Source organism: Tamandua tetradactyla, chromosome 5 (assembly GCF_023851605.1).
Source record: "Tamandua tetradactyla isolate mTamTet1 chromosome 5, mTamTet1.pri, whole genome shotgun sequence".
Classification (NCBI taxonomy): domain Eukaryota; kingdom Metazoa; phylum Chordata; class Mammalia; order Pilosa; family Myrmecophagidae; genus Tamandua; species Tamandua tetradactyla.
In genome coordinates this window covers 10678711-10705239 of record NC_135331.1, presented here as the reverse complement: position 1 = coordinate 10705239, position 26529 = coordinate 10678711, and the positions used below count along the sequence as shown (strand labels likewise).

At 39.7% G+C, this 26529-nt stretch overlaps 2 protein-coding genes across 7 annotated transcripts in view; one reads left to right on the top strand and one right to left on the bottom strand.

The window, feature by feature from the left end:
- IFT81 (intraflagellar transport 81) overlaps positions 1 to 26529 on the bottom strand; it is a 282552-nt gene that overhangs the window by 194123 nt on the left and 61900 nt on the right. The window lies entirely within an intron of this gene.
- Positions 1 to 26529, top strand: part of P2RX7 (purinergic receptor P2X 7) — a 78802-nt gene that overhangs the window by 28733 nt on the left and 23540 nt on the right. For all 5 annotated transcript variants that reach the window (XR_013175557.1, XM_077159809.1, XM_077159807.1 and 2 more), the window contains exons 8-12: positions 664 to 800; positions 7959 to 8049; positions 9394 to 9459; positions 9543 to 9692; positions 12780 to 12881. Coding sequence is in view for 4 of the 5 variants with exons in the window: in XM_077159809.1 (XP_077015924.1) it covers positions 664 to 800; positions 7959 to 8049; positions 9394 to 9459; positions 9543 to 9692; positions 12780 to 12881 (546 nt within the window). In the remaining variant the exon portion in view is untranslated. The remainder of the gene's footprint in view (positions 1 to 663; positions 801 to 7958; positions 8050 to 9393; positions 9460 to 9542; positions 9693 to 12779; positions 12882 to 26529) is intronic.

Below are 26529 nucleotides of genomic sequence, written 5' to 3'. Positions count from 1 at the left end.
GCAGCGAGTCACAAAAGACCACATAGTATATGATTCCATTTACATGAAAGTCCACAATAGGGAAATTTATGGAGATAAAAAGTAGGTTAGTAGTTGTTTAGAGGAGTTTGGGGGGATGGATAGGAGAATGATAGCGAAAGGGTAAGGGATTTCTTTTTAAGGTAATAAAAATGCAAAATTATTTGGTGATGGTTGCAAATATTTGTGAATTAGCTAAAACCCCTTAAATTGTACACTTTAACAGATGAAGTCTCATGGTATGTGATCTATATCTCAATAAAACTGTTTAAAAGAAAAGAGTGTAGACAGTTTAGATTAAGAGCATTAGGGGATAAAGCAGCAAAGCTACCTGAGAAAATGCGGGGAATTCGAGTCTAACAAGTAGACCTAATCTTTAGTGGAAGCCATAAAAGGTGTTTAAGGGAGTGGTTTGTTCTCTGAAAGTTATATTTTGGGAAGGCGGGGAGGAGCAGGGAGATGCATTCGCGGCTGCTCGGTAGCAGTTGTGTGAATTAATGAATGAGCATTTTTCCTCTACAAGGAAAATCCCCTTCAGGGACGATCCCTAGCAGCTGGAAAACCCAGCGCTATGGGGTTTATGCACGGGGCGGGGCTTAGACCGTGTCCTGCAGAATTCAGAGACCGTTCCTTTTTGGTCTCCAGGGTGGGATTATGGGCATTGAGATCTCCTGGGACTGCAACCTGGACAGCTGGTCCCATCACTGCCGCCCAAAGTACAGCTTCCGCCGCCTTGACGACAAGACCGTCAATGAGTCCTTGTACCCCGGTTACAACTTCAGGTAAGTGAGCACTGTGGTTCAGGCCGCGGGCGCTGGGGGTCTTCATGCCACAGGCCTTGGGTCTAGCCGAATCACGTCCCCAGCCAGCAGTAAGACTAGCCTTCCGCTCCCAAAGCCACAGGCCAAGATGGAAAGACCGTCTCTGAGACCTGGGTGGTGACTCAGTTCTTTCACCAACTTTTAATTTTGTTTTAATTATTAAAGAGAGGTATTCCCTTCGTAAACACCTCAACAATAGCAACACCCTTGGGAAAGAGAGAAAAAGATGAAAAAATGACCCGTAATTCCACTACCCGCAGATAATCAATAGCAGCTCACCCGCTGGTGACTTTTCCTTTGTACCGATTCTCTCATGGGGCTCATTTGAGATCACATCACACGTACAGTTGGGCATCCTGCTTTGTTTTGTGTTGTCTGCAAACTCGAGGTCACTCAAAATTCTTTGTGGCCATCACATTAATGGTCATAATGTTACGGCCACATTATGGATGTAATGATACAATAACTACAATTTAATGAGCATCTTCTAGGTACCAGGTGCCTACATCATCTCTGAACCTCAGGACAGTCCTGGAAGGTAGATATTAGCATCCCTGGTTAAAGCCAAGAGGTTCAATGGCCTGCCAAGATCCACAGCTAAGAGTAGAAGTTCCATAATTCTAACCCAGGTCACTCTCACCCACTCACACCCTTCCCCTCCATCTCATGACTTCCTCACCCACTCCCCTGTGGCTGGACATTGGGGCTATTTCCCATTTGTCTATTATAAATGACTCTGCAGCGAACATCCTGGCATATAAGTCTTTGTTTGAATTACAGGTTATTTCCTTGGAATAAATTTCTTCAAGTACAACTGCTGGATCAAAGGCTGTAAACATTTGCCATGTGTTTTCAGTTTTTAAAAATTTCTATGGCTATAGTTTTCATTTCTAGGATTTATATTTGGTTCTTTTTCAAAGCCACCTAACTGCTGTTTCAGCGGCTCTATTGTCACCTTTATGGGTCCATCCCTGTCATATGGCACCTTTCACTCTGATCTATCACCTGTAGGAACTTGCACGTGATTTCTCCTGCTGCCTTTTGGAATATTTGCTGGTGGACTTGTCCCCTGCAAACTTCTGGGCATGCTATGGGGTATGGACGCATTCCTCATATGATTATGCAGCTGTTCTAGCTGGGACTCTGTGGATTTACCAGTTGTGAAACAGTTTTCAGTTTAATGTTGGGCTCTGGATTTCTTCACTATGCCAAAAGTATCCCGCTCTGCTCCCTTGTAATGCAGGGGTTCTGTGGCCTTGGCTCCTGTATTAGTTAGGATTCTCTAGAGAAACAGAATCAACAGGGAAACATAAAATTTAAGATATAAAATATAAAATTTATAAAAGTGTCTCACGTGACCACAGAACGCAGACTCCAAAATCCGCAGGGCAGGTTGTGAAGCCGACGATTCTGATGGAGGGTCTGGACGAACTCCACAGGAGAGGCTTGCCAGCTAAAGCAGGAATGGAGCCTGTCTCTTCTGAATCCTCCTTAAAAGGCTTCCAGTGATTATATTAAGCATCACTCATTGCAGAAGACACTCCCCTTTAGCTGATTACAAATGGAATGAGCTGTGGATGCAGCTGATGTGATCATGATCTAATTCTATGAAATGTCCTCATTGCAACAGGCAGGCCAGCACTTGCCCAACCAAACAAACAGGTACTACCACTTGGCCAAGTTGACACATGAACCTAACCATGACAGCTCCCTTTCCCAAAAGGGTGTTAAAAGTCTAATTCCTCAAATACTCGGTTACTACTGGGGACCACAAACTTCAGTCCCCACTCACCACTCATTTCTAGCATCTAGGAAATGCCTTGTGGTGTTCTGAGCTCAGTAACATTGATATGTTTTTTTAAAAAATACTTTATCCCCTACTTTTGTATGTATGATGTAGGAGCTGGGGGTGAAGGTGGCAGGGCTTCTGTGTCAGCTCAGGTTGTCATGTTGATCGGAAGCCCCTGGGGCCAGATCATCTTAAAGGCTCCCATGCACTGGGTCACATTGCTTCCTCATCTGCAGCGCTGCCTTACTTTTAAAATTTCTTTGAACTGCATTGTGTGTGCTTCGGACTTGCTGGGCTTTCCTCCTTGTGAGCTGCCTAGAATGCTGGTTCATGGTCACTCCTCGACTCCTCCCAGCAGTTTTGTCCATTCCTCGCCTCCTCCCTCCTGGCTTGTCCACTCCTCGCCTCCTCCATGCTGGTTTGGTGTCGACCCACTTGTTTCGACCCTCAGCACAGCCAACTTCTCTGCTCTTGATTTTTGCTCAGTGGTGACTCTCTGTGCCATCCTAAATGCTAGTTTCCATGTTACCTCCTATTTCTGGATCATTTTTTGGTGTGTTCCTACAACTCTGTCCCAACAGCAACTTGGCCCTTGAGTTTGTGGCTGGCAGGCTCCAGTCTTCATGACCTATCACAGCCCATGGGTGTTGGGCAGTGGCTGTGACTGTGGTGATGGCTGGTCATTTTGTGCCCTGGTTCCAGACACAAGGTAGGCATATGGTGTTCTCTTTCCAGAAAGTTGGCAAGTTCATCCCTAGAATACGATTACACAATTTGTCAATTGTAATGAAACTGGTCATAAGTTAATTCTGGCATTCCTCATCTGCTCATTCATGAAATATATGTTGAAAAAATATATATTTATTGTGCCAATGGGCATATATTGGCAAACAAAAGAGTCAAGGTCACTACTTTCATAGAACTTATATCATAGTATGAATAAATGGACAAAAATAGAACTAAATTTTAAAATTCCAACAACTTAACATCATCATTTAATTTGCATAATGATGATTTAATTTACATAATTTACTTCGCATAAATGCAAATTAAAACCAAGTAAGACTGAACTACACACAGACCAGAATGGCTAAACTAAAAAGAAAAGACTGACAACTTCACAAGTAGGCAAAAAGCAGGAGCAACTGGACATCTCCTTCTTCCCCGATGCGAATGTAAAATGGTATAACCATATAGAGAATGATTTGGTACTTTCTTTAAAGTCAAACATATATTTACTCTATAACCCAGCAATTCCACTCCTAGATACTTATCTAAGAGAAATGAAAACATATGTACACATATGCTCATAGCCACCTCATTCACAAGAGCCCAAAGCTGGAAACAGCCCAAATGTCCAGCAACAGATGAATGGATAAATACGTTATGGGGTATTTATACAATAGAATACTATTCAAAATAGCTAAAAGGAAACAAACTGAAACATACAACAACAGAGATGAATCCTGCAAACATAATGCTGAGTGAAAAAAGCCAGACCTAAGCACTTACATACAGAGTGATGTCATTGCATGAAGTTTAAGAACAGGCGAAATGTTAACTAGGATGTTTGGAAACACAGGAGTGGTTGCTGGGCTGCGGATTGGCAGAAAGGGAGGAGTTGTCTAGAAAGGGGCCCAAGAGAGTTTTTTGGGGTAATGGAATGTTCTAGATCTTGATAGAGGTGTATGTTACACAGGGTATTCATTATTCATTTGTCAAAACTCACTGAACCAAACCCTTAGGATCTTTGCTTATATCTCAATATACTGGACCTCAGTAAAACAGACCACAAACAAAATCCAACAAAACCACTTCAGATGATGATAAATGCCACAAAGAAAAATCAAACAAGACAGTACAGTGGAGAGTGGGGGGGGGGGGGGGGGCAGGGAAATCCTGTCCAAGCAGGAGTAGGAGCCCTGCCAGCATCTTCTGATTCTCTGAGAATTGTGCTTTCCCAGTCAAGAAGAGAAATGGCACCGACAGGCGCCCACAATATGGGACTCCCCTTGGGAAATGTTTTAATTTCTCTAAGTCACTTTAGCACCAGTGGCCTACAGCAATGGCTCCCCCCGTATGATTTCCAACAGCGTCACAGGGGAACTTGTTAGAAATGCACATTCTTGGCCCCACTCTAGCCGACTGACTGGGGCACGCTGAGGGTGGGGCCCAGGCACTGGGCTTTCACAAGCCCCCCTGGCGGCACCCTGTGGTCTGAGCACGCCTGGTCTAGGCCCTCACTACCCTAAGCATGATCCTTGGACCAGCAGATCAGCTTTCACCAGGGAGCCTGTTGGAAACGCATTATACCAGCTCCCACGCAGGCCCATGGAGTCAACATATGCATTTTAACAAGATCCCTAAGAGATTCGTGTTCATGTGAAGGTTTGAGAAGCACTGGGCTTGGACTAGATCGTCCAGCCTCCCAAATGATTTTTCTCAAGTGTTTCCCTGGATTACATTTGGTCTCCATAGCCAGCTTGCTAGCTTGCAGGGGGGATGATAAAATAAGGCATCTATGTACATGCACGGGCACGGATGCGAGTGCCCTCCCTCACTGCCTCCCAACACTTCTGCGAGCGTTCTTACTTTGGGGACCTGCTTAAGCAAATGGATCTATTTCTGTTTAACCTAAAGCAGCTTCTTAAATGGGCAGACCATCCTCCAGTGCACTTTCATTTTTGTTTATTTGTTTTGGGCCTTCACAATGTTCTAGAAGTTGAGACATTATATGTACAATTCTGGACTTAATGCTTTTCTTGAAAAACTAAACTATTCATTAACCATGGACCCACATCCCACGTGGAAGCAACTCTTTGGAGCCGAGAATCAGCAGCTCCCTTTAAAAAGGACACACATCCTTTGGTTTGCCACTGGCCCCACCACTCCTTATTGCCTTCATCGTTCACTGACACCATCTGTCTGGCCCTGTAGACATTTGAGTTTGAGACTCCTGCCTTCAAGGTTGGCTGAGACCAAGACACAAAAAGCCTTTTGCCTCCTCTGGGTCAATGACATTTCATCCCGGCCCCTGAAATAAGCTCCTAGTTAGGTACCTTTCTGACCATCCTTTGCTGCTCTGATGAACAGGCTGTGGCTGTAAACAAGAAAGGAGAGTCTCTGCAGTCACCCACCTGCCTTCCTAGGCTGCTTTTTATTAGCAGCAGAAGCATGCAGGACTATCAGATGTTAGCCACTATCCTTTCCATTGCTGAACTAAGCCTAAGAACATTAGCTCCTGGAGAGATCTGAGCTTCTGAAGGACTGAAATGGTTATGATGATCATATTCTTTTAGAACAAAGTGTATTTGCGGTCTGGAGCTACCCAAAAAAATCTTTGGACAAAAATAAAATGTTGATATCTGACAGGTAACTAACCAAACAAGTTATTTTCAAATAGCCACATAAGAAAGATCATCAAGTGGGAAATTACAGGTTACATGAGGTGTCTGCCATAACAGAGTACCGCAGACTGAGTGGCCTAAAACAACAGAAATCTATTGTTTCAAAGTTGGAGGCCAGAAGTCCAAAATCAAGGTGTCTCGGGGCCTTGCTTGCTCAGGAGACTCCAGGGAGACTCCTTCCTGGCCTCTTCCAGCGTCTGGGGGCGGCTGGGCATCTTTGGTGTTCTTGACATCCAGCAGCATCACTCCCATCTCTGCCTCTATCTTCTCGTGGTCTTCTCCTCGGTGTCTGCGTGTCTCTGTGTCCTCTCATGACCTTCTCCTCAGTGTCTGCGTGTCTCTGAGTCTTCTCATGGCCTTCTTCTAAGGACACCTGTCATTGGATTTACGGCCCACCCTACTGTAGTATGGCCTCATCTTAAATTAACCAATTACATTTGCAAAACCCTATTTCCAAATAAGGTCACAATCTTAGGTGGACATCAGATTTTGAAGGACACTTTTCAACCAGTTGGTAGAAGTATATGAGAAACTATATTACTTTCTAAAGCATAAGAAGTTGAAGGAGTTTATCACATTATGGAATGTTGGCTCAAAAGATCCAATGCAAAATGGCCTTATTCAGTGTACAGGTGAATCAGATTATTTACAACACGTGAAAAATGGGTCAGACCCCGCCCCCCACCAGAACCCACGATGCCCTTATCTGGTCAGAATGGGTAGGTGTGTGAAGCACATCCCTGTCCAGTGACTGGACCCCCCACGTCAGAATCACCTGGTACCTTTGCTGAGAAAGGTACCTAGAAACTTTTCAGACCTTCTGAAAATACCCTTTGAGGGTGGGGCCCAGGAATCTGCCTTTTTAGCCTAGTTTCGAAGTGATTCTTGCCTTCAATTTAAAACACTGAAACAAGCAAGACCCTGAAAACAGAAACACAAGTGTCCCAGGCAAATCAGCGTGCATAGACAGATAATGCAAACCCTGAAGCATGGAGCAGTGATGCAGCTTGCTGTCATATTAGAAAAACAAAAGAATAATGCACTAGAGCAGCAGAAGAAAGAACTGCCTTGGAATGCCTAGAACAATCTGATGCAAAGAAATCGAAACCCCTCTGGCCAGAAGCAGACACTGAAGGGCCTGAGAATATCTAATGGATCACCACGTCAGATTTAAAGAGCTAAAGAGTTCAAAAAAAATTATTTTCAGATGTTCCAAGCTCTATTTTAGCAGAGCATCTGTTTTTTGTTTTCTTTTCTCCACACACCTGTAAATAGATTGTGAATTAATAACTTGGAAAGAAATATATATACCCTTATTTAAAAACAACCACCGAAAGGTGTTTAAAGGGAGGAACAGATTTAAAAGTTCTGGGAGGCATGTGGTTTAAGCCTTCCTAGTTATTCATGACAACATACCACTTGACCTGGCATAGCATTGGTGAGAGTTGCATATTTGGGGGTGACTGCTGAGGGGCACCTATCCCCAATCCTGTAATTAGTAGCTAAACTTCACTACCATCCCCTTTTGTTCTAGAAGCCAAACCTAGTTTTCCCCTTTAAAGAATATTCATATTGCTGGAAGTTTTTGTTTTTTTTTATTTAATTTCCCTGCTTGTTGCTAATTCTAAATGGGTTAAACCTTTTTCATTTTAACCTTAAACCAAAAGAAGATTCCCCATCACTTGATGATGATGGAAAAGAAAAGGGTTGCTGTGAGGTCATGGCCCTTTGGCGCAAACCCCCACCCCCACCCCCCGCCCCGGGAGAGAACAATTCCTGGGTTTGGATTGTGTTCCTCCACCACAGGTAAGCTAGAAAAGGAACAAGGAAGACTAGATCAGCGACTGTTTTGATTTTTCTTTTCATGCAATACCGGTAGTTTCGCAGAGGTTCTTATAAATATCAATCCTTTTCCTTCTACAGATACGCCAAGTACTACAAGGAAATGAATACTGAAAAACGGACGCTGATGAAGGTCTTTGGAATCCGTTTTGACATCCTGGTTTTTGGCACTGTAAGTTTCTGCCCCCTGGCGCCTCCATCCTCACTGCTTTGTCCCTGGTGCTGTGGTAATGGCTGAGGAGAGTCAGCGGTTTGTCATAGTGATAAACAGGCACTGGGAGGATCAGAAATAGGAAGGACAACTACCCTTGGGCTTCTCCATCCATGGACAAGTCATCTGATGAAAACAAATATAAAGAATGGGACCGGTAAAAAATCTAGTATTCAACTTTCAAAATATTCTGATATTAAAAAAGAAAAAGGAGAAAGAAATCTCTCTATAAAATAGTTTGTAAGTAACAGAGTCCATTTCAAATTGGCTTGGGAGGGGGAAGGCTTTTCAAAAATCTTTTGGCTCCCATTACTGAAAAGTCCAGGGGTAACTGTAGGCTTCAGGCATAGCTGGATCCAGGCACTGAAAGAATGTCATCAGGACTCTGCCTCCCTCCGCCTCTCACATTTGTTCTCCTCTGCTTCAACATCACCTCCAGACTGCTTCTCTCTATGTGATGATATCAGGCAGTTCTTTATACCCTACCAGGTTAGCAACCTCAATGAAAAGAGGGCACCTGTTTTCCAAAAGTTTCAACAAAGATCTCAGGCTGATGCCATTGGCTCAGATTGACCTACTCTGGGCTCTGTCTGTGCCCACTGGTGAACTAACCACTGAGACAGGGCATGCCATACGTCAGTGGCTGGTTTGGGGACAGCCCTGAGCCAGGGGCTAGCCCCACCAGCCAAACCCCTCTAATCAAGTATGGCGATGGTTCTCCGAAGGAAAACTGGGGTTCTGCCTCCAGAAGGAAGGGGGAAGGGATGCCAGGCATGCAAAACCACAGATGCACACAACACCTCATCCAACAGCACATGATATAGTGTGGCAACAAGCAGCACAAGAACCAGTGAGAAACAGGAGAGAGGGTGGAAAGATCATCAAGAATAAAACCCACAAGGATATCCAGAAAGAGTTCATGCAGACATCCTCTCTCTCTGCTTCCAAAAGAATCTGAAATCATTTCCAGCGAAAGCTCATCTGAAACCCTCACCTTCACTGAAAAACAACAACCCCTCAATGGCTCTCCCCTCAATATGTGGGTCCTGGTGCTTCTCTGGCTAAAATATTCATGGGTCCAAGTACAACCTAGAAAGCAGAGGCAAAGCTAATGAGAGTCAAATTCTCAGTTTCCACAGTCTCTGTCTGTGGTTTTATGCCGCCTGTTATAGCGAACACTTCAGGTACAGCTATCAAAAAGCAGGAGCACTGGACACCCCTCCCTGCTGGAACTGACAGTTGCACATTAGAGCAAGAGCAGAGCTCTGAATTCCAATGAAGTAAGCTTCCCTCCTCTGTTTTCAGGGAGGAAAATTTGACATTATCCAGTTGGTTGTGTACATCGGTTCAACCCTCTCCTACTTTGGTTTGGTAAGCGAGTCTCTTTCCCAAAATTTATCAAAATGATTTAGCCTAATAAAGTTTCCTAACATAGCTTCCCTCTGGGTTTTTAGGCCACAGTGTTCATTGACTTTCTCATCAACACATACTCAAGTGATTGCTGCCGATCCCATATTTATCCCTGTTGCAAATGCTGCAAGCCCTGTGCAGTCAATGAATACTACTACAGGAAGAAGTGTGAGTCCATTGTGGAGCCTAAGCCGGTAAGAGTTAACCCTAAATCTTGAGGCTGTGTGTAGAGGATGCAAAACCCTTGCATGTTCCACTGGATGTGCTAACATAAAGTCAAAGTCACAGGTGCAATCTCAATGGGCAATCCCAAAGGACTCCACCCCTTTGGTTTTAGGGAAGAACAGAAATGAGAATGGAAAGGCAAGATAGAAGGAAGACAGATTTTATGTTCTAGAACTTGTCAGCTTTTTCAGACATGTTAACTTGGTACAGCTAAAAGAAAATTAAAATAGTATGATGACTTTGAAGAACAATTTGGTAGTACTATGATATTTAAACAGGAATACCTTACAGCCTGGGTATTCTAGTTTGCTAGCTGTCAGAATGCAATATACCAGAATCAGAATGGCTTTCAAAAAGGGGAATTTAATAAGTTGCTAGTTTACAGTTCTAAGGCTGAGAAAATCTCCAGTTAAAACAAGTGTATAGAAATGTCCAATCAAAGGTATCCAGGGAAAGATATCTTGGTTCAAGAAAGCCGATGATTTTCAGGGTTTCTCTCTCAAGTGAGAAGGCACATGGTGAACACGGTCAGGGTTCCTCTCTCAGCTGGAAGGGCACCTGGCGAACATGGCGTCATCTGCTAGCTTTCTCTTCTGGCTTCGTGTTTCATGAAGCTCCCTGGGAGGCATTTTCCTTCTTCATCTCCAGAGGTCACTGGCTGGCTCTCTCTGCTTCTCATGGCTATGTCGTTCTTCTCTGCTTTCTGAATCTCTGGCTTTCTCAAAAATGTTTCCTCTTTTATAGGATTCCGGTAAACTAATCAAGACCCACCCAAATGGGTAGAGACACACCTCCACCTAATCCAGCCTAACAACCACTCTTGATTTAATCACATCTCCAGGGAGATGATCTAATTAGTTTCAAGCATACAATACTGAATAGGAATTAGAAGAAATGGCTTCCTCTACAAAACGGGATTAGGATTAAAACATGGCTTTTCTAGGGTATATACATCACTGCAAACAAGCACACTGGGATTTCTCCATCTTCTACCTTCCTTAGAAACTCTCGCACGACTAGCCGGGTGGCACATGTGGGCAAGGATGCCCATTGCAGTAACTACCCCAATACCTACCCCAACCGGGGAAGGATGAAATAAACTGTGGCAAATCCATAAAAGGAGCATCAGGCACCAGTTAAAAAGAACGAGATAGATAGTAACAACTGCAAACATTGACACAAGTATGTGCTAGACAGATTCTATATATGATCCATTGGATCTTCACAACAACCCTATAGGGGGTGCTACTATAATCTCCATGGTTATAGAAGAGGAAACTGAGACACAGAAAGGTTAAATAAGTCGTCCAGCTAGTAAGTGGCCACTCTGAGACGCCAGTGTTGGCAGGTTGGCTTCAGAGTCCAAGTTCATTACTGCTGTGTTACAGTCATGGGCAGGAACAGAATCCAAGACGGTATCTTGAGAGGGAAAAAGCAAACTGTAGAACAGTATGAACAAGACCACACGACAGTCCCCCAGGGCTGCAGCAACAAAAGACCCAACCTGGGAGCTTAAAACAATAGGAATTTATTGGCAGGCATACTGGACACCAAAGGTCTGAAATCAAGGCGCAGCAGGGCCCTGCTTCCTCTGAAGTATGGGGCGGGGGGGAGAATACTTCCCGGCCTCTTCCAGCTCCTGGTGGCCCCAGGCACCCCTTGGCTCATGGCAGCACCACCCCAATCTCTGCCTCCATCATTGCATGGCCTGTGTATCTGTGCCTACATTTCCTCTCTTCTTGTACGGATACCAGTCATTGGATTTAAAGCCCACTTTAAACCAGTATGACCCCGTTTTAACTTAGCATATTATACCTGCCATGGCCTTACTTCCAAATAATGTCACATTCCAAGGTTCCAAGTGGATGTGAATTTTGGGGAGAGACTCTTAAATCCAGTACAATAGGTTAAAAAACACAACTATACCCCTTCTCAACATGAAGAAGTCAGACTGGCATTGCCCAAAAACCCCTCTAGATTGGGAGAAGGATTAAAGGAGAAGGAAGAGGTATAACAGCAAGAATAGGTTTTGGCAAACTGCTGAATTGCTATATTGCTATTTGTTCTAGCCTCCAGTGTTTAGGAGCAGCTAGAAGGAAAAATCTGAGATGATGGTATGGTAGTCCATGGCAGACTCTTGGATCTGTTCTGTAACTACCTGTTGAAGAGTGCTTTGAAAACTATGGCTTTTTTTTTCTTTGTATATATGTTATATTTTACAATAAAACATTAAGAAAAACACACATAAAGTAATCCTATATATTTCTACATGTATCTCTCTGTGTGTGTAAATGTTTTGGACACATACAAAAGTGTTAAACGTGGTTGCTTCTGAGAAGGAGACTAGGATGGGAAAACAGTCAAAAATCATTTTGGCCTCACCTATAGTATTTTGATTTGATTAATTCAGAAAAAAATATGACTCATTGGACTTTACCGAGCAGGTACTCTGCACTCAACTCCATCATTTCTCCCAGTCAAAGAGAAATTTCTGGTATTTAGAAAGAACAAAGAGGATTTCTCCGTCTTTCCCTCATCCAAGGACATTACTGTCCTCTCTTTTCCAGCAGCTGAATGCATGATTCTTTGTTCATTGTACATGTATTTACAATTTGAAATAAAAGCTCATTTTTGAAGCTAAAAATAATCATGACTTCATGTCCCAAGAAGGGATAAAATTTAATGAAAGTAAACTAATTTAAATTGTAATACTATAACTTTCTGGAGATAGCTTATCAAAGTAACTGATTTTATACACACACACACACACACACACACACACACAACCTGTTAGGAAATTTACATAGTGCTTGGGGAGACCTAAAAAAATTGAGGCTGTAAACTGTGGACACTCTGAGTCTACCAGTTATGGTGCATGGGATTCCATTTCTGGTTTCATTCATTCTTGGTTAGTGAGCGTTTTTTGGTTAATTTGGTTAAAGGAAAGTTTGTCATTTGACATATATGGGTAGCAGTTACCTTTAGATACATTGAGTAATGCAAGCCTCAGTCATTCCATACTGAAATGGGTAAAGTTTTTAACCTTCTTTTCCTAGACATTAAAGTATGTGTCCTTTGTGGATGAACCCCATATTAGAATGGTGGACCAGCAGCTGCTTGGGAAAAGTCTGCAAGATGTCAAGGGTAAAGAAGTCCCCGTAAGTTAAAGCATGTAGTCTTTTAAAAAATTTTTAAAAAGAAAACATAGAATTAAAGTATAATTACACTTAGAAATGCATACGAATCATAACATGTATTTTAACAAACTGAACACATTCATGTAACCAGCACCCTGTTTGAAAAATTGAATATTACTACCCTCCCAAATAAGTAAACATCCTCCTGTCTCCAAAGATTAATTTTACCACTTTTTGCATTTTATAAAATTGAAAAAAATATCATACCATATACACTCTAAATATTTGGCATCTTTCCCTCAACATTATTTTTGTGCGAGTGATCCATGACATGGCATACAACAATATTTCATTCTCATTGGTGTATAATTTCCATTTCATAAACTCATTCTGTTGTTGATAGGCATTTAGACAGTGTTCAGTTTGGGGCAAATACCAACGGCGCTGCTATGACCATTATAATACATGGATTTGGTGGGCATATGGATGAACTCTGCTGGGTAATTACCTAACAGCAGAAGTGCTGAGTCATAAGGCAGCCCTATGCTCAGCTTTAGGAGATACTATCAAAGTGGCTGCACCCATTCACACTCCCTGCAGCAGTTCTGCTTGTGCCTATCCTCATCAACACTTAGTATTGTCTGTCTTTCAAATTTAGCCATTTGGGCAGATATATAGTAGTATCCTATGGCGGTTTTGATTTGCATTTCCCTGAACCCTAGGGAATTCAAATCTCTTTTCATTTGTTTATTGTCCACTTACATATTCTCTTTTATGAAGAGCCATTCAAGTCTTTTGCCTCTTTTTTTAATTAGGTTGTCTGTCTTGTTCATATTGATTTCTAGGAATTGGATACACACTCTCTTTTTTTTCAACAGGAAAGGATGTTGAATTTTGTCAAATGCCTTTTCTGCATCAGTCGAGATGATCGTGTGTTTTTTCTGCTTTGATTTGTTGATATGGTGTATTACATTAATTGATTGTCTTATGTTAAACCATCCTTGCATACCTGGGATGAATCCTACTTGGTCATGGTGTATAATTCTTTTAATGTGCTGCTGGATTCAATTTGCTAGAATTTTTGTTGAGGATTTTTGCATCTGTATTCATTAGAGAGATTGGTCTGTAGTTTTCTTTTTTTGTAATATCTTTGTCTGGCTTTGATATGAGGGTGATGTTGACTTCGTAGAATGAGTTAGGTTGCTTTCCCTCCTCTTCAACTTTTTTGAAGAGTTTGAGCAGGATTGGTACTAATTCTTTCTGAAGTGTTTGGTAGAATTCACATGTGAAGCCATCTGGTCCTGGACTTTTCTTTTGGGGGAGCTTCTCAATGACTGATTCAGTTCTTTACTTGTGATTGGTTTGTTGAGGTCGTCTGTTTCTTCTCGAGTCAATGCTGGTTGTTCATGCCTTTCTAGAAAGTTGTCCATTTCATCTACATTGTTGCATTTATTAGCACTAAGTTATTCATAGTATCCTCTCATTCTTCATTTCTGTGGGGTCAATGGTTATGTCTCCCCTTCCATTTTTTATTTTACTTATTTGCATCCTTTCTCTTCTTTTTCTCTACCTTGTTAAGGGTTCATCAATTTTATTGATTTTCTCATAGAACCAATTTCTGGCTTTGTTAATTTTCTCCAATGTTTTCATGTTCTCAATTTCATTTATTTCTGCACTACTCTTCATTATTTCTTTCCTTTTGCTTGCTTTGGTGTTAGTTTGCTGTTCTTTCTCTAGTTCTTCCAAGTGGACAGTTAATTCCTCGATTTTTGCCCTTTCTTCTTTTCTGATATAGGCATTTAGGGCAATCAATTGCCCTGTTAGCACTGCCTTTACTGCACCCATAAATTTTGATATGTTGTGTTTTCATTTTCATTTGCCTCAAGATATTTACTGATTTCTTTTGTAATTGCTTCCTTGACCCACTGGTTGTTTAAGAGTATGTTGCTGAGCCTCCACATATTTGTGAATTTTCTGGCACTCTGCCTATTATTTGATTCCCAACTTCATTCCTTTATGATCTGAGAAAGTGTTTTGAACAATTTCAATCTTTTTAAATTTATTGATATTTGCTTTGTGACCCAGCATATCATCTATCCTTGAGAATGATCCAGGAGCACTTGAGGAAAAGGTGTATCCTGCTGCTGTGGGGTGTAATGTTCTATCAATGTCTGTTAAGTCTAGCTCATTTATTGTATTATTCAAATTCTGTTTCTTTATTGATCCTCTGTCTAGATGTTCTGTCCATTGATGAGAGTGTGGAATTGGAGTCTCCAACTATTATGGTAGATGTGTCTATTTCTCATGTCAGTGTTTTCAGTGTTTGCCTCATGTATTTTGGAGCATTCTGGCTCGGTGCATAAATATTTATGATTGTGATGTCTTCTTGTTGAATTGTTCCTTTTATGAATACACATTGTCCTTCTTTGTCTCTTTTAACTGTTTTACATTTGAAGTCTAATTTGTTGGATATTAGTATAGCCACTCCTGCTTTTTTCTGATTGTTATTTGCATGAAATATCTTTTCCCAACCTTTCATTTTCAACGTATGTTTATCCTTGGGTCTAAGATGTGTTTTCTAAAGACAGCATATAGATGGGTCCTGTTTTTTAATCCATTCTGCCAGTCTTTGTCTTTTGATTGGGGAGTTTAATCCATTAACATTTAGTGTTATTACTGTATGGGTAGTACTTTCTTCTATCATTTTGCCTTTTGGATTTTATATGTCATATCTAATTTTTCTTATTTTTATCTTTACTGATAGTCTTCATTTCTACACTCTTCTCCACCTGTCTCTCTCCTGTCTTTTCATACCTGCCTCTAGTACTCCCTGTAATATTTCTTGCAGACCTAGTCTCTGTTGGTCACAAATTCTCTCGGTGATTTTTGCCTGAAAATGTTTTAAATTCTCCCTCATTTATGAAGGACAGTTTTGCTAGATATAGAATTCTTGGTTGGCAGTTTTTCTCTTGTAGTAATTTAAATATATCACTGTCTTCTTGCCTCCATGTTTTCTGCGGAGAAATCTATGCATAGTCTTATTGGGCTTCCCTTGTATGTGATGGATTGCTTTTCTCTTGCTGCTTTCAAGATTCTCTCTTTCTTTTTGACCTCTGACATTCTGATTGGTAAGTGTCTTGGAGTACGTCTATTTGGATCTATTCTGTTTGGGGTACACTGCACTTCTTGGATCTGTAATTTTAAGTCTTTCATAAGAGTTGGGAAATTTTCAGTGATAATTTCCTCCACTAGTCTTTCTCCTCCTTTTCCCTTCTGTTCTCCTTCTGGGATACCCACAACATGTATGATCATGCACTTCATGTCATTCAATTCCCTGAGTCCTTGCTCATATTTTTCCATTCTTTTCCCTATATTTTCTTTTGCTTGTCAGATTTCAGATGTTCTGCCCTCCAGTTCACTAATCCTATCTTCTGCCCCTTGAAATCTGACATTGTAGGTTTCTATTGTTTTTTTCATCTCTTCTACTGTGCCTTCATTCCCATAAGTTCTGGATTTGTTTTTTCAGACTTTCTATTTCTTCCTTTGTGTTCATTTCTTGCCTTCTTTATATCCTCCCTCAATTCATTGATTTGATTTTTGATGAGATTTTCCATATTTGTTCGAACATTCTGAGTTAACCATTTCAACTCCTGTATCTCATTTGAATTGTTGGTTTGTTCCTTTGACTGGGCCATATCTTCAGTTTTCCTAGTGTGATTCATCATTTTTTTGCTGGTGACTATGCATTTAATTACCTTAGTTTATTCTGGAGATTGCTTTCACTTATTTTACCTAGATTTTCTTGCTGGATGATTTTGTTGTCTATCTGTTCTTTGACATTCAGTTCAGTTTATTCTGGACTACTAGCTCAGGTTTTAACAAAGCAGAATTTTTCAGTTCTTGTTTCTTGCCCTGCCTGTATGGTGTATGCCCCCCCCACCCCCACCCTTAGGAGGGTCTACTTAGGTATTATAGATCCCAGCCAGATTTTCATAGACCAAACTGGCCTCCTGTCAGGAAGAAAGAGACACCTGCATCAGTTTTTCCTGAACATGAGACCCAGCAGGTTGAAAGACTTTTCTATGAAGCCTCTGTACTTTGTGTTTTTCCTGTCCTGCCCAGTATGTGGTGCTTGTCTGCCTACAGGTCCCACTAGCATAAGGTGATGTGGTACCTTTAACTTCAGCAGACTCTCCCTGGATTCTGGGTGGGCTCACAGCTGATCTAGCTGGTCCAGACTGGGGTATGCTGTGTGTCCAGTCACTGACGTGGCCCCAGCAGTTGTTCCATACTGTTCCTGGCTATTCGGTAGCTGCTCTGGAGGACGAACTAAATCCCACACCTTGCTAAGCCACCATCTTGGCACTCTCTCTCTCTTTTTTTTAATTCTTCCTTTTTTTTTCTAATTAAAGAAGTTGTAAGTTTACAGAAAAATTGTGTAGAAAATATAGTTTCCATATACCACCCCCACCCACACCATTATTAAAACCTTGCATTAGTGTGATACATTTGTTATAACTTATGAAAGAGTATTATAATAATTGTATTATTAACTATAGACCACAGTTTACATTAGGGTTCCCTGTTTGTTCTGTACAGTCCTGTGATTTAAAAAAAAATCTTATTCTAGTACATATAAACAAATAAAATTTCCCCTTTTAAACAAATACATAATTCAGTGTTGCTAATTACATTCACAATGCTGTACTACTATCATTACTGTCCTTTATCAAAGATTCATTTTTTTTAATAATTCATGAAAGAGTATTCTTATATGTGTACTTTTAAGCACAATTATTCTCCACAACAGGGTTCAGTGTGTTATACATCCCTTGTTTTATCCTCTGACTTTCCTTCTAGTAACATACATACCCCAAACTTCCCTTTTCAACCACATTCACACACATTATTCAATACTGATAATTGTGCTCACTGTAATGTGCTACCATAACTACTATCCATTTCCAAACATTTACTATCAACCTTGTAATAAATACTGCACAAATTAAGCATAAGCTACCCATTCTCTACCCCCATTCTATCTGTTGGTAATTTATAGTCTAGGTTCTAACTCTATGAGTTTGCTTATTATAGTTAATTCATATCAGTGAGATCATACAATATTTGTTCTTTTTTGTCTGGCTTATTTTACTGAACATAATGTCCACATGGTTCATCCATGTTGTCACATGGAGAAGCCTTCATTCCTTCTTACTGTTGAATATTATTCCATCATATCTGTATACCATATTTTGTTTATCCACTCATTGGTTGATGGAGATTTGTGTTACTCCCATCTTTTGGCAAATGTGAATAATGCTACTATGAACATTGATGTGCAAATGTCTGTTCAAGTCACTGCTGTCAGTTCTTCTGGGAATATACCTAGTTCCTGGATTGCCAGGTCATAAGGCAACTCTATACTTAGCTTCCTGAGAAACAGCCAAACTGTCTTTCACAGCAGTTACACTATTTTACACTCCCACCAGTGGTGAAAAAGTGTCCCTATTTTTTCACATCCTATTCAAAACTTATGATCTTCTGTTTTTGTAATAGTGGTCATTCTAGTAGGTGTGAAATGATATCTCATTGAGATTTTGACTTTCATTTCCCTAGTAACTAGTGATGTTGTGCATCTTTTCATGTGCTTTTTGGCCACTTGTATTTCCTCTTTGGAAAAATGTCTATTCAGGTCTTTTGACCATTTTTAAATTGGGTTGTCTTTTTATTGTTGAGTTTTTATATAATTATTTTACATATGGTGGAAATTAAACTCTTTTTTGATATATGGTTTCCAAACATCTTCTCTCATTGAGTAGGCTGCCTTTCACTTTCTTGACAAAGTCCTTTGAAGCACAAAGGTTTTTAATTTTGAGGGAATCCCCTTTATTTATTTTTTCTTTCACTGCTTGGCTTTGGGGTTAGGTTCTAAGAAACTATTGCTTACCACAAGATCTTGAAGATGCTTCCCTATATTTTCTTCTAGGAGTTTAATGGTCCTGGTTCTTATATTGAGTTCTTTGGTCCATTATGAGTTAATTTTTGTTCAAGGTGTGAAGTAGGTGTCCTTTTTCTTTCACATGCGTATGCATATCCAGTTCCCCCACACCATTTGTTGAAGAGATTGTTCAGTCCCAATGGGGTGGACTTGACAGCCTTGTCAAATATCAATTGGCCATAGACGTGAGGGTCTGTTTATGACCTCTCATTTGATTCCATTGGTCGATATATTTATCTTTCTGCCAGTACCATGCTGTTTTGACCACTGTAGTTTTGTAATATGTTTTAATGTCAGGAAGTGTGAGTCCTCCAATTTCATTATTTTTCAAAATGTTTTTGGCTCTTTGGGGCCTCTGACCCTTCCAAATAAATTTGATAATTGTTTTTTCCATATTTGAAAAGTAGGCTTTGGCATTTTAATTGGGATTGCATGGAATCTGTAAATCAAATGGGGAGAATTGTTATATTGATGATTTTAGCCTTCCAATCCATGATCACAGAATTTCCTTCCATTTATTTGTCTTCTTTGATTTCTTTTAGCAATGTCTTGTATTTTTCTGTGTACAAGACCTTTCTACCCTTGATTAAATTTATTCCTACATATTTGATACTTTTAGCTGCTATTGCAAATGGAATATTTTTTCTTTCTTTACTCCTCAGATTGCTCATTACTAGTGTATAGAAACATGACTATTTTTTCCCTCCAGTTTGTGTGTGTGTGTGCATATATTCATCACCATGATCATATTTTAGAACATCACTCCAGAAAAAGAAATAAGAAGTAAAAAGAAAAAACTCATACATCCCATGCCCCTTACCCTCCCTCTCATTGAACACTAATACTGATATCTACCCAAATTTGTTACCCCTTATCCCCCCCCCCATTATTTATTTATTATCCTTATTTTTTTACTCATTGTCCATACATTGGATAAAGGGGTGTCAGCCACAAAGTTTTCATTATTACATGGTCTCACTATAAAAGCTATATAGATATACAGTCATCTGCAAGAATCAAGGCTACTCAAGTAGGACATGAGATTTTGTCCAGAGTGATGCCCCGATGAATCCCAGAGTGATTCGATCAGTGAATGGAAAAGTATTTACAAAGCCCCCTTCGGGGAATGGTGGGAACGGGGAGAAATTCAACTTCCCCAAGTTGAATTCTTGATATTCTCACAAGCAGTGTGGACAACCAAAGCTATAGGCTGAGCCCCCAGTCTTGGGGTTTGTTCATATGAAACTTAACCCCACAAAGGATAGGTCAAGTCTACGTAAAATTTAGGCCTAACGGTCACCCCCAAGAGAACCTCTTTTGTTGCTCAGATGTGGCCTCACTCTCCAGCCAACACAGCAATCTCACCACCCTCCCCCTGTCTACATGGGACATGACTTCCATGGGTGTGGACCTTCCTGGCAACGTGGGAGAGAAATCCTAGAATGAGCTGAGACTCAGCATCAAGGGATTGAGAAAAACCCTAGAATGAGCTGAAACTCAGAATCAAGGGATTGAGAAAACCTTCTCGACCAAAAGGGGGAAGAGTGAAATGAGACAAAGTGTTAAAATGAGACAAAGTGTTAATGGCTAAGAGATTCCAGAGTTGAGAGGTTATCCTGGAGGTTATTCTTACGCATTAAGTAGATATCACCTTGTTATTCAAGGTATAATGGAGAGGCTGGAGGGAACTGCCTGAAAATGTAGAGCTGTGTTCCAGTAGCCATGTTTCTTGAGGATGATTGGATAATGATACAGCTTTCACAATGTGACTGTGTGATTGTGAAAACCTTGTGTCTGATGCTCCTTTTATCTACCTTTTCAACTAACGAGTAGAACATATGGAATAAAAATAAATAATAGGGGGAACAAATGTTAAAATAAATTTAGTTTGAAATGCTAGTGATCAATGAAAGCGAGGGGTAAGGGGTAGGGTAGGTATAATTTTTTTTTCTGTTTTCATTTTATTTCTTTTTCTATTGTCTTTTTATTCCTTTTTCTGAATTGATGCAAATGTTCTAAGAAATAATGAATATGCAACTAAGTGATGATAATGTAAATTACTGATTATATATGTTAATGTTTTATTTCATTTGTTTAATTTTTTAAATTAACAAATTTTTAAAAAAAGCATCAAGGCTACTGGAACACAGCTCAACAGTTTCAGGTATTTACCTCTAGCTACTCCAATATACGATAAACTGAAAAGGGATATCTATATATTGCATAAGAATAACCTCCAGAAAGACCTCTTAATTCTGTTGGAAATCTCCCAGTCACTGAAGCTTCATTTTGTCTTATTTCTCTCTTCCCCCTTTTATTTTAGTCAAGAAGGCTTTCTCCATCCCATGATGCCAGGTCTCAGCTCATTCCCAGGAGTCATATCTCACATTGCCAAGATTTACACCCCCAGGAGTCATGTGCCACTTAGAAGGTTGGGCAGTGAGTTTACCTGCCAAGTTGGCTTAGAAAAAGAGGCCACACCTGAGCAACAAAAGAGGGTCTTTGGGGGTGACTCTGAGGTATAATTATAAATAGGCTTAGCCTATCCTTTGCGAGAATTAGTTTCATAGGGGCAAGCCCCAAGATCAAGGGCTCAGCCTATTAAATTGGTTGTCCCAACTGTTATGAAATTATCAGGAATTCCCCAGAAGGGGAAGTCAACTATTTCCTCCTTTCTTCCCAGTCCCTCATGGGGACTTTGCAAATATATTTTATTCTCTGCCCACAGTACTCTGGGATGTATTGGGGCATCACACTAACTTGCACAAACTAACAGGATCTCACTCCCTATTCAAGATTCCATGGAATTATGGTGCTCAAATAAACTGACCATACAAGTTAAATGAGATAGTGCTCTATCCAAAATATAAATTTTTCACCAAATAAACATCTCTTCCTTTGGTCTCACACAGAAGTTGAAGTTTTAAAACATTGTGTTTTGCATGTTGATCTTGTATCCTACCACTTTGCTGAACTCGTTTATTAGCTCTTGTTCTAGTTTGCTAGCTGCTGGGATGCAACACACCAGAAACGGATTGGCTTTTAATACAAGGGGATTTATTTTGTTAGTTCTTCAGAGGAAAGGCAGCTAACTTTCCACTGAGGTTCTTTCTTACGTGGGAAGGCACAGGGTGGTCTCTGCTGGCCTTCTCTCCGGGCCCCTGGGTTTCAACAACTTTCCCTGGGGTGACTTCTTTCTGTATCTCCAAAGGCCTGGGCTGAGCTGCGAGTGCTGAGATGAGGAATGCTGAGCTGCTTAGGCTGTGCTACGTTGAGCTCTGTCATTTAAGCACTAGCCAATTAAGTCAAATGTCATTCATTACAGCAGGCACGCCTCCTAGCTGACTGCAAATGTAAATCGGCAACAGATGAGGTTCACGTACCATTGGCTCATGGTCACAGCAACAGAACTAGGTGCCTTCACCTGGCCAAGTTGACAACTGAATCTAACTACCACAGCTCTAGTAGATTTGTTGTAGATTTTTGAGGACTTTATATATATAGCATCATGTTATCTGCAAATAATAAAAGTTTTACTTCTTCCTTTCCAATTTCAATGCCTTTTATTTCTTTTTCTCGCCTAACTGGTCTAGCTAGAACTTCTAGCACAATGTTGAATAACAGGGTAACAGTGGACATCCTTGCTTTGTTCCTGATCTTAGAGGGAAAGATTTCAATCTTTCACCATTGAGTATGATGTTAGCAGTGGGTTTTTCATATGTGCCCTTTATCATGTTGAGGAAGAGTCCTTCTGTTCCAATCTTTTGATTTTTTTTTCTTTATTCTATCTTTTGAATTGTTTTTAACAAGAAAGAAGCTGGATTTTTTCAAATGCCTTCTTTGCATCAATTGAAATGATCATGTGGTTTCTTTCCCTTCAACTTGTTAATATAGTGTATTACATTAACTGATTTTCTTGTGTTGAACCATCCTTGCATATCTCGGATAAAACCCACTTGATCAAGGTGTGTAGTTCTTTTAAAGTGCTGTTCAATTTTATTTGCAAGTGTTTTGTTGAGGATTTTTGCAGGTATATTCATTAGAGAAATTGGTGTGTAATTTTCTGTAGTATCTTGTAGTATTAGTGTGATGTTGGTGTCACAGAATGAGATAGGAAGTGGTCCCTTCAGTTTTTTGAAGAGTTTTAGCTGGGTTGCTGTTAATTATTCTTGGAATGATCAGTAGAATTCACCTGTGAAGCCATCTATCTGGTCCTGACCTTTTCTTTGTTAGAAAGATTTTGATGACTGATTCAATCTCTTTACTTGTAAGTGGTCTGTTGAGGTCTTCAATTTCTTCTAGAGTCACTCTGTATATTGTTTGTGTGTTTCTACGAATTTGCCCATTGTATCTAGGCTGTCTAATTTGTTGACATGTAGTTGTTCATGATATCTTCTTATGATCCTTTCTATTTCTGTGGGGTCAGTATTAATAACACCCTACCTCTAATTTCTGATTTTGTTTATTTGCATCTTCTCTATTTTTTTCTTTGTCCATCTGGCTAAGGGTTTGTCAATTTTTTTGTTCCTCTAAAAGAATCAACTTTTGTTTTGCTAATTCTATTTTTTATTCCCAATTTCATTTATTTCCGCTCTAATCTTTGCTATTACCTTCCTTCTTCTTGCTTTGGGATTACTTTACTATTCTAGTTCCTTCACGTATGCAGTAGGTCTTTGACTTTAGCTCTTTTTTTCTTCTTAGTTTACTGATTTCTCTTGCAATTTCTTCTTTGACTAACTGGTTAAGGGTGTGCTTTTTAACCTCCATATATTTTCCAGTTCTCCTCTTGTCATTTTGTTATAGTCAGAGAAAGTACTTTGTATAATTCCTTTTTTAAAAAAAATTTTTTTGACACCTGTTTTGTGACCCAGCAAGTAGTCTACCCTGTAGAATGATCCATGAGCATTTGAGGAGAATGAATATCCTGCTATTTGGGTACAGTGCTCTGTGTATGTCTATTAGGTCTAGTTCATTTATTGTATTCTTCTGGTTCTCTGTTTCCTTATTGTTCCTCTGTCTACATGTTCTGTCTATTGATAACAGTAATTTATTGAAGTCTCCAACTGTTATCGTAGAGATGTCTATTTCTCCCTTCAGTTTTACCAGGGATTCCCTCATGATTTTGGGACACCCTGGGTAGTATATAATTATTTATTACTGTTATTCCTTCTATGTGGATTGCCCCTTTTGTTAATATAAAGTGTCCTTCTTGTCTCTTATAATAGATTTGCATTCAAAGTCTGTTTTGTCAGATAATATAGGTACCCCAGCTCTTTTTTGGTGATTGTTTGCGTGGAGTATCCTTTCCAACCTTTTACTTTCAATCTATTTGTGTCCTTGGTTCTAAGGTGAGTCACTTCTAGACAGCGTATCGATGGATCATACTTTTTTATTCATTCTTCCATTCTATGTCTTTTGATTGGAGAATTTAATCCATTAACATCCAATGTGATTACTGTAAAGGAAGTATTTCCTTCAACCATTTGTCCTTTGGTTTTTATATTTCAAGTCTTATTTTTGTTCCTCTTTTTTTTTATTAATTAAAAAAAATTAACTAACACAACATTTAGAAATCATTCCATTCTACATACGCAATCAGTTATTCTTAATATCATCACATAGATGTATGATCATCATTTCTTGGTACATTTGCATCGATTTAGGAAAAGAATTAGCAAAACAACAGAAAAAGATATAGAATGATAAAATAGAGAAAAAAATAAAAATAATAATAAAAATGAAAAATAAAAATATATATAAAAGAAAAAAACAAAACCCACAAACAAACAAACAAACAAAAAACTATAGCTCAGATGCAGCTGCATTCAGTGTTTTCACATAATTACATTACAATTAGGTAGTATTGTGCTGTCCATTTTTGAGTTTTGTATCTAGTCCTGTTGCACAGTCTGTATCCCTTCAGGTCCCATTACCCATTATCTTACCCTGTTTCTAACACCTGCTGGTCTCTGTTACCAATGACATATTCCAAGTTTATTCTTGAATGTCGGTTCACATCAGTGGGACCATACATTATTTGTCCTTTAGTTTTTGGCTAGACTCACTCAGCATAATGTTCTCTAGGTCCATCCATGTTATTACATGCTTCATAAGTTTATCCTGTCTTAAAGCTGCATAATATTCCATCGTATGTATATACCACAGTTTGTTTAGCCACTCGTCTGTTGATGGACATTTTGGCTGCTTCCATCTCTTTGCAATTGTAAATAATGCTGCTATAAACATTGGTGTGCAAATGTCCGTTTGTGTCTTTGCCCTTAAGTCCTTTGAGTAGATACCTAGCAATGGTATTGCTGGGTCGTATGGCAATTCTATATTCAGCTTTTTGAGGAACCGCCAAACTGCCTTCCACAGTGGTTGCACCATTTGACATTCCCACCAACAGTGGATAAGTGTGCCTCTTTCTCCGCATCCTCTCCAGCACTTGTCATTTTCTGTTTTGTTGATAATGGCCATTCTGGTGGGTGTGAGATGATATCTCATTGTGGTTTTGATTTGCATTTCTCTAATGGCCAAGGACATTGAGTATCTCTTCATGTGCCTTTTGGCCATTTGTATTTCCTCTTCTGAGAGGTGTCTGTTCAAGTCTTTTTCCCATTTTGTAATTGGGTTGGCTGTCTTTTTGTTATTGAGTTGGACAATCTCTTTATAAATTCTGGATACTAGACCTTTATCTGATGTGTCATTTCCAAATATTGTCTCCCATTGTGTAGGCTGTCTTTCTACTTTCTTGATGAAGTTCTTTGATGCACAAAAGTGTTTAATTTTGAGGAGCTCCCATTTATTTCTTTCTTTCTTCAGTGCTCTTGCTTTAGGTTTAAGGTCCATAAACCTGCCTCCAATTGTAAGTTTCATAAGCTATCTCCCTACATTTTCCTCTAACTGTTTTATGGTCTTCGACCTAATGTTTAGATCTTTGATCCATTTTGAGTTGACTTTTGTATAGGGTGTGAGATACGGGTCCTCTTTCATTCTTTTGCATATGGATATCCAGTTCTCTAGGCACCATTTTTTAAAATTCTTTTTAAACTTTTTTAATTAATTAAAAAAATTAACAAGCAAAACATTAAGAGATCATTACATTCTACATATACAATCGGTAATTCTTAATATCATCACATAGTTGCATATTCATCATTTCTTAGAACATTTGCATCAATTTAGAAAAAGAAATAAAAAGACAACAGAAAAAGAAATAAAACGATAACAGAGAAAAAAAAGATTATACATACCATACCCCTTACCCCTCGCTTTCATTTACCACTAGCATTTCAAACTAAATTTATTTTAACATTTGTTCCCCCTATTATTTATTTTTATTCCATATGTTCTACTCTTCTGCTGATATAGTAGCTAAAAGGAGCATCAGACACAAAGTTTTCACATTCGCAGAGTCTCATTGTGAAAGCTATATCATTGTTCAAGTGTCATCAAGAAACATGGCTACTGGAACACAGCTCTACATTTTCAGGCAGTTCCCTCCAGCCTCTCCACTACATCTTGAACAACAAGGTGATATCTACTTAATGCATAAGAATAACCTCCAGGATAATCTCTCAACTCTGTTTGGAATCTCTCAGCCATTGACACTTAGTCTCATTTCACTCTTCCCCCTTTGGTCGAGAAGGTTCTCTCAATCCCTTGATGTTA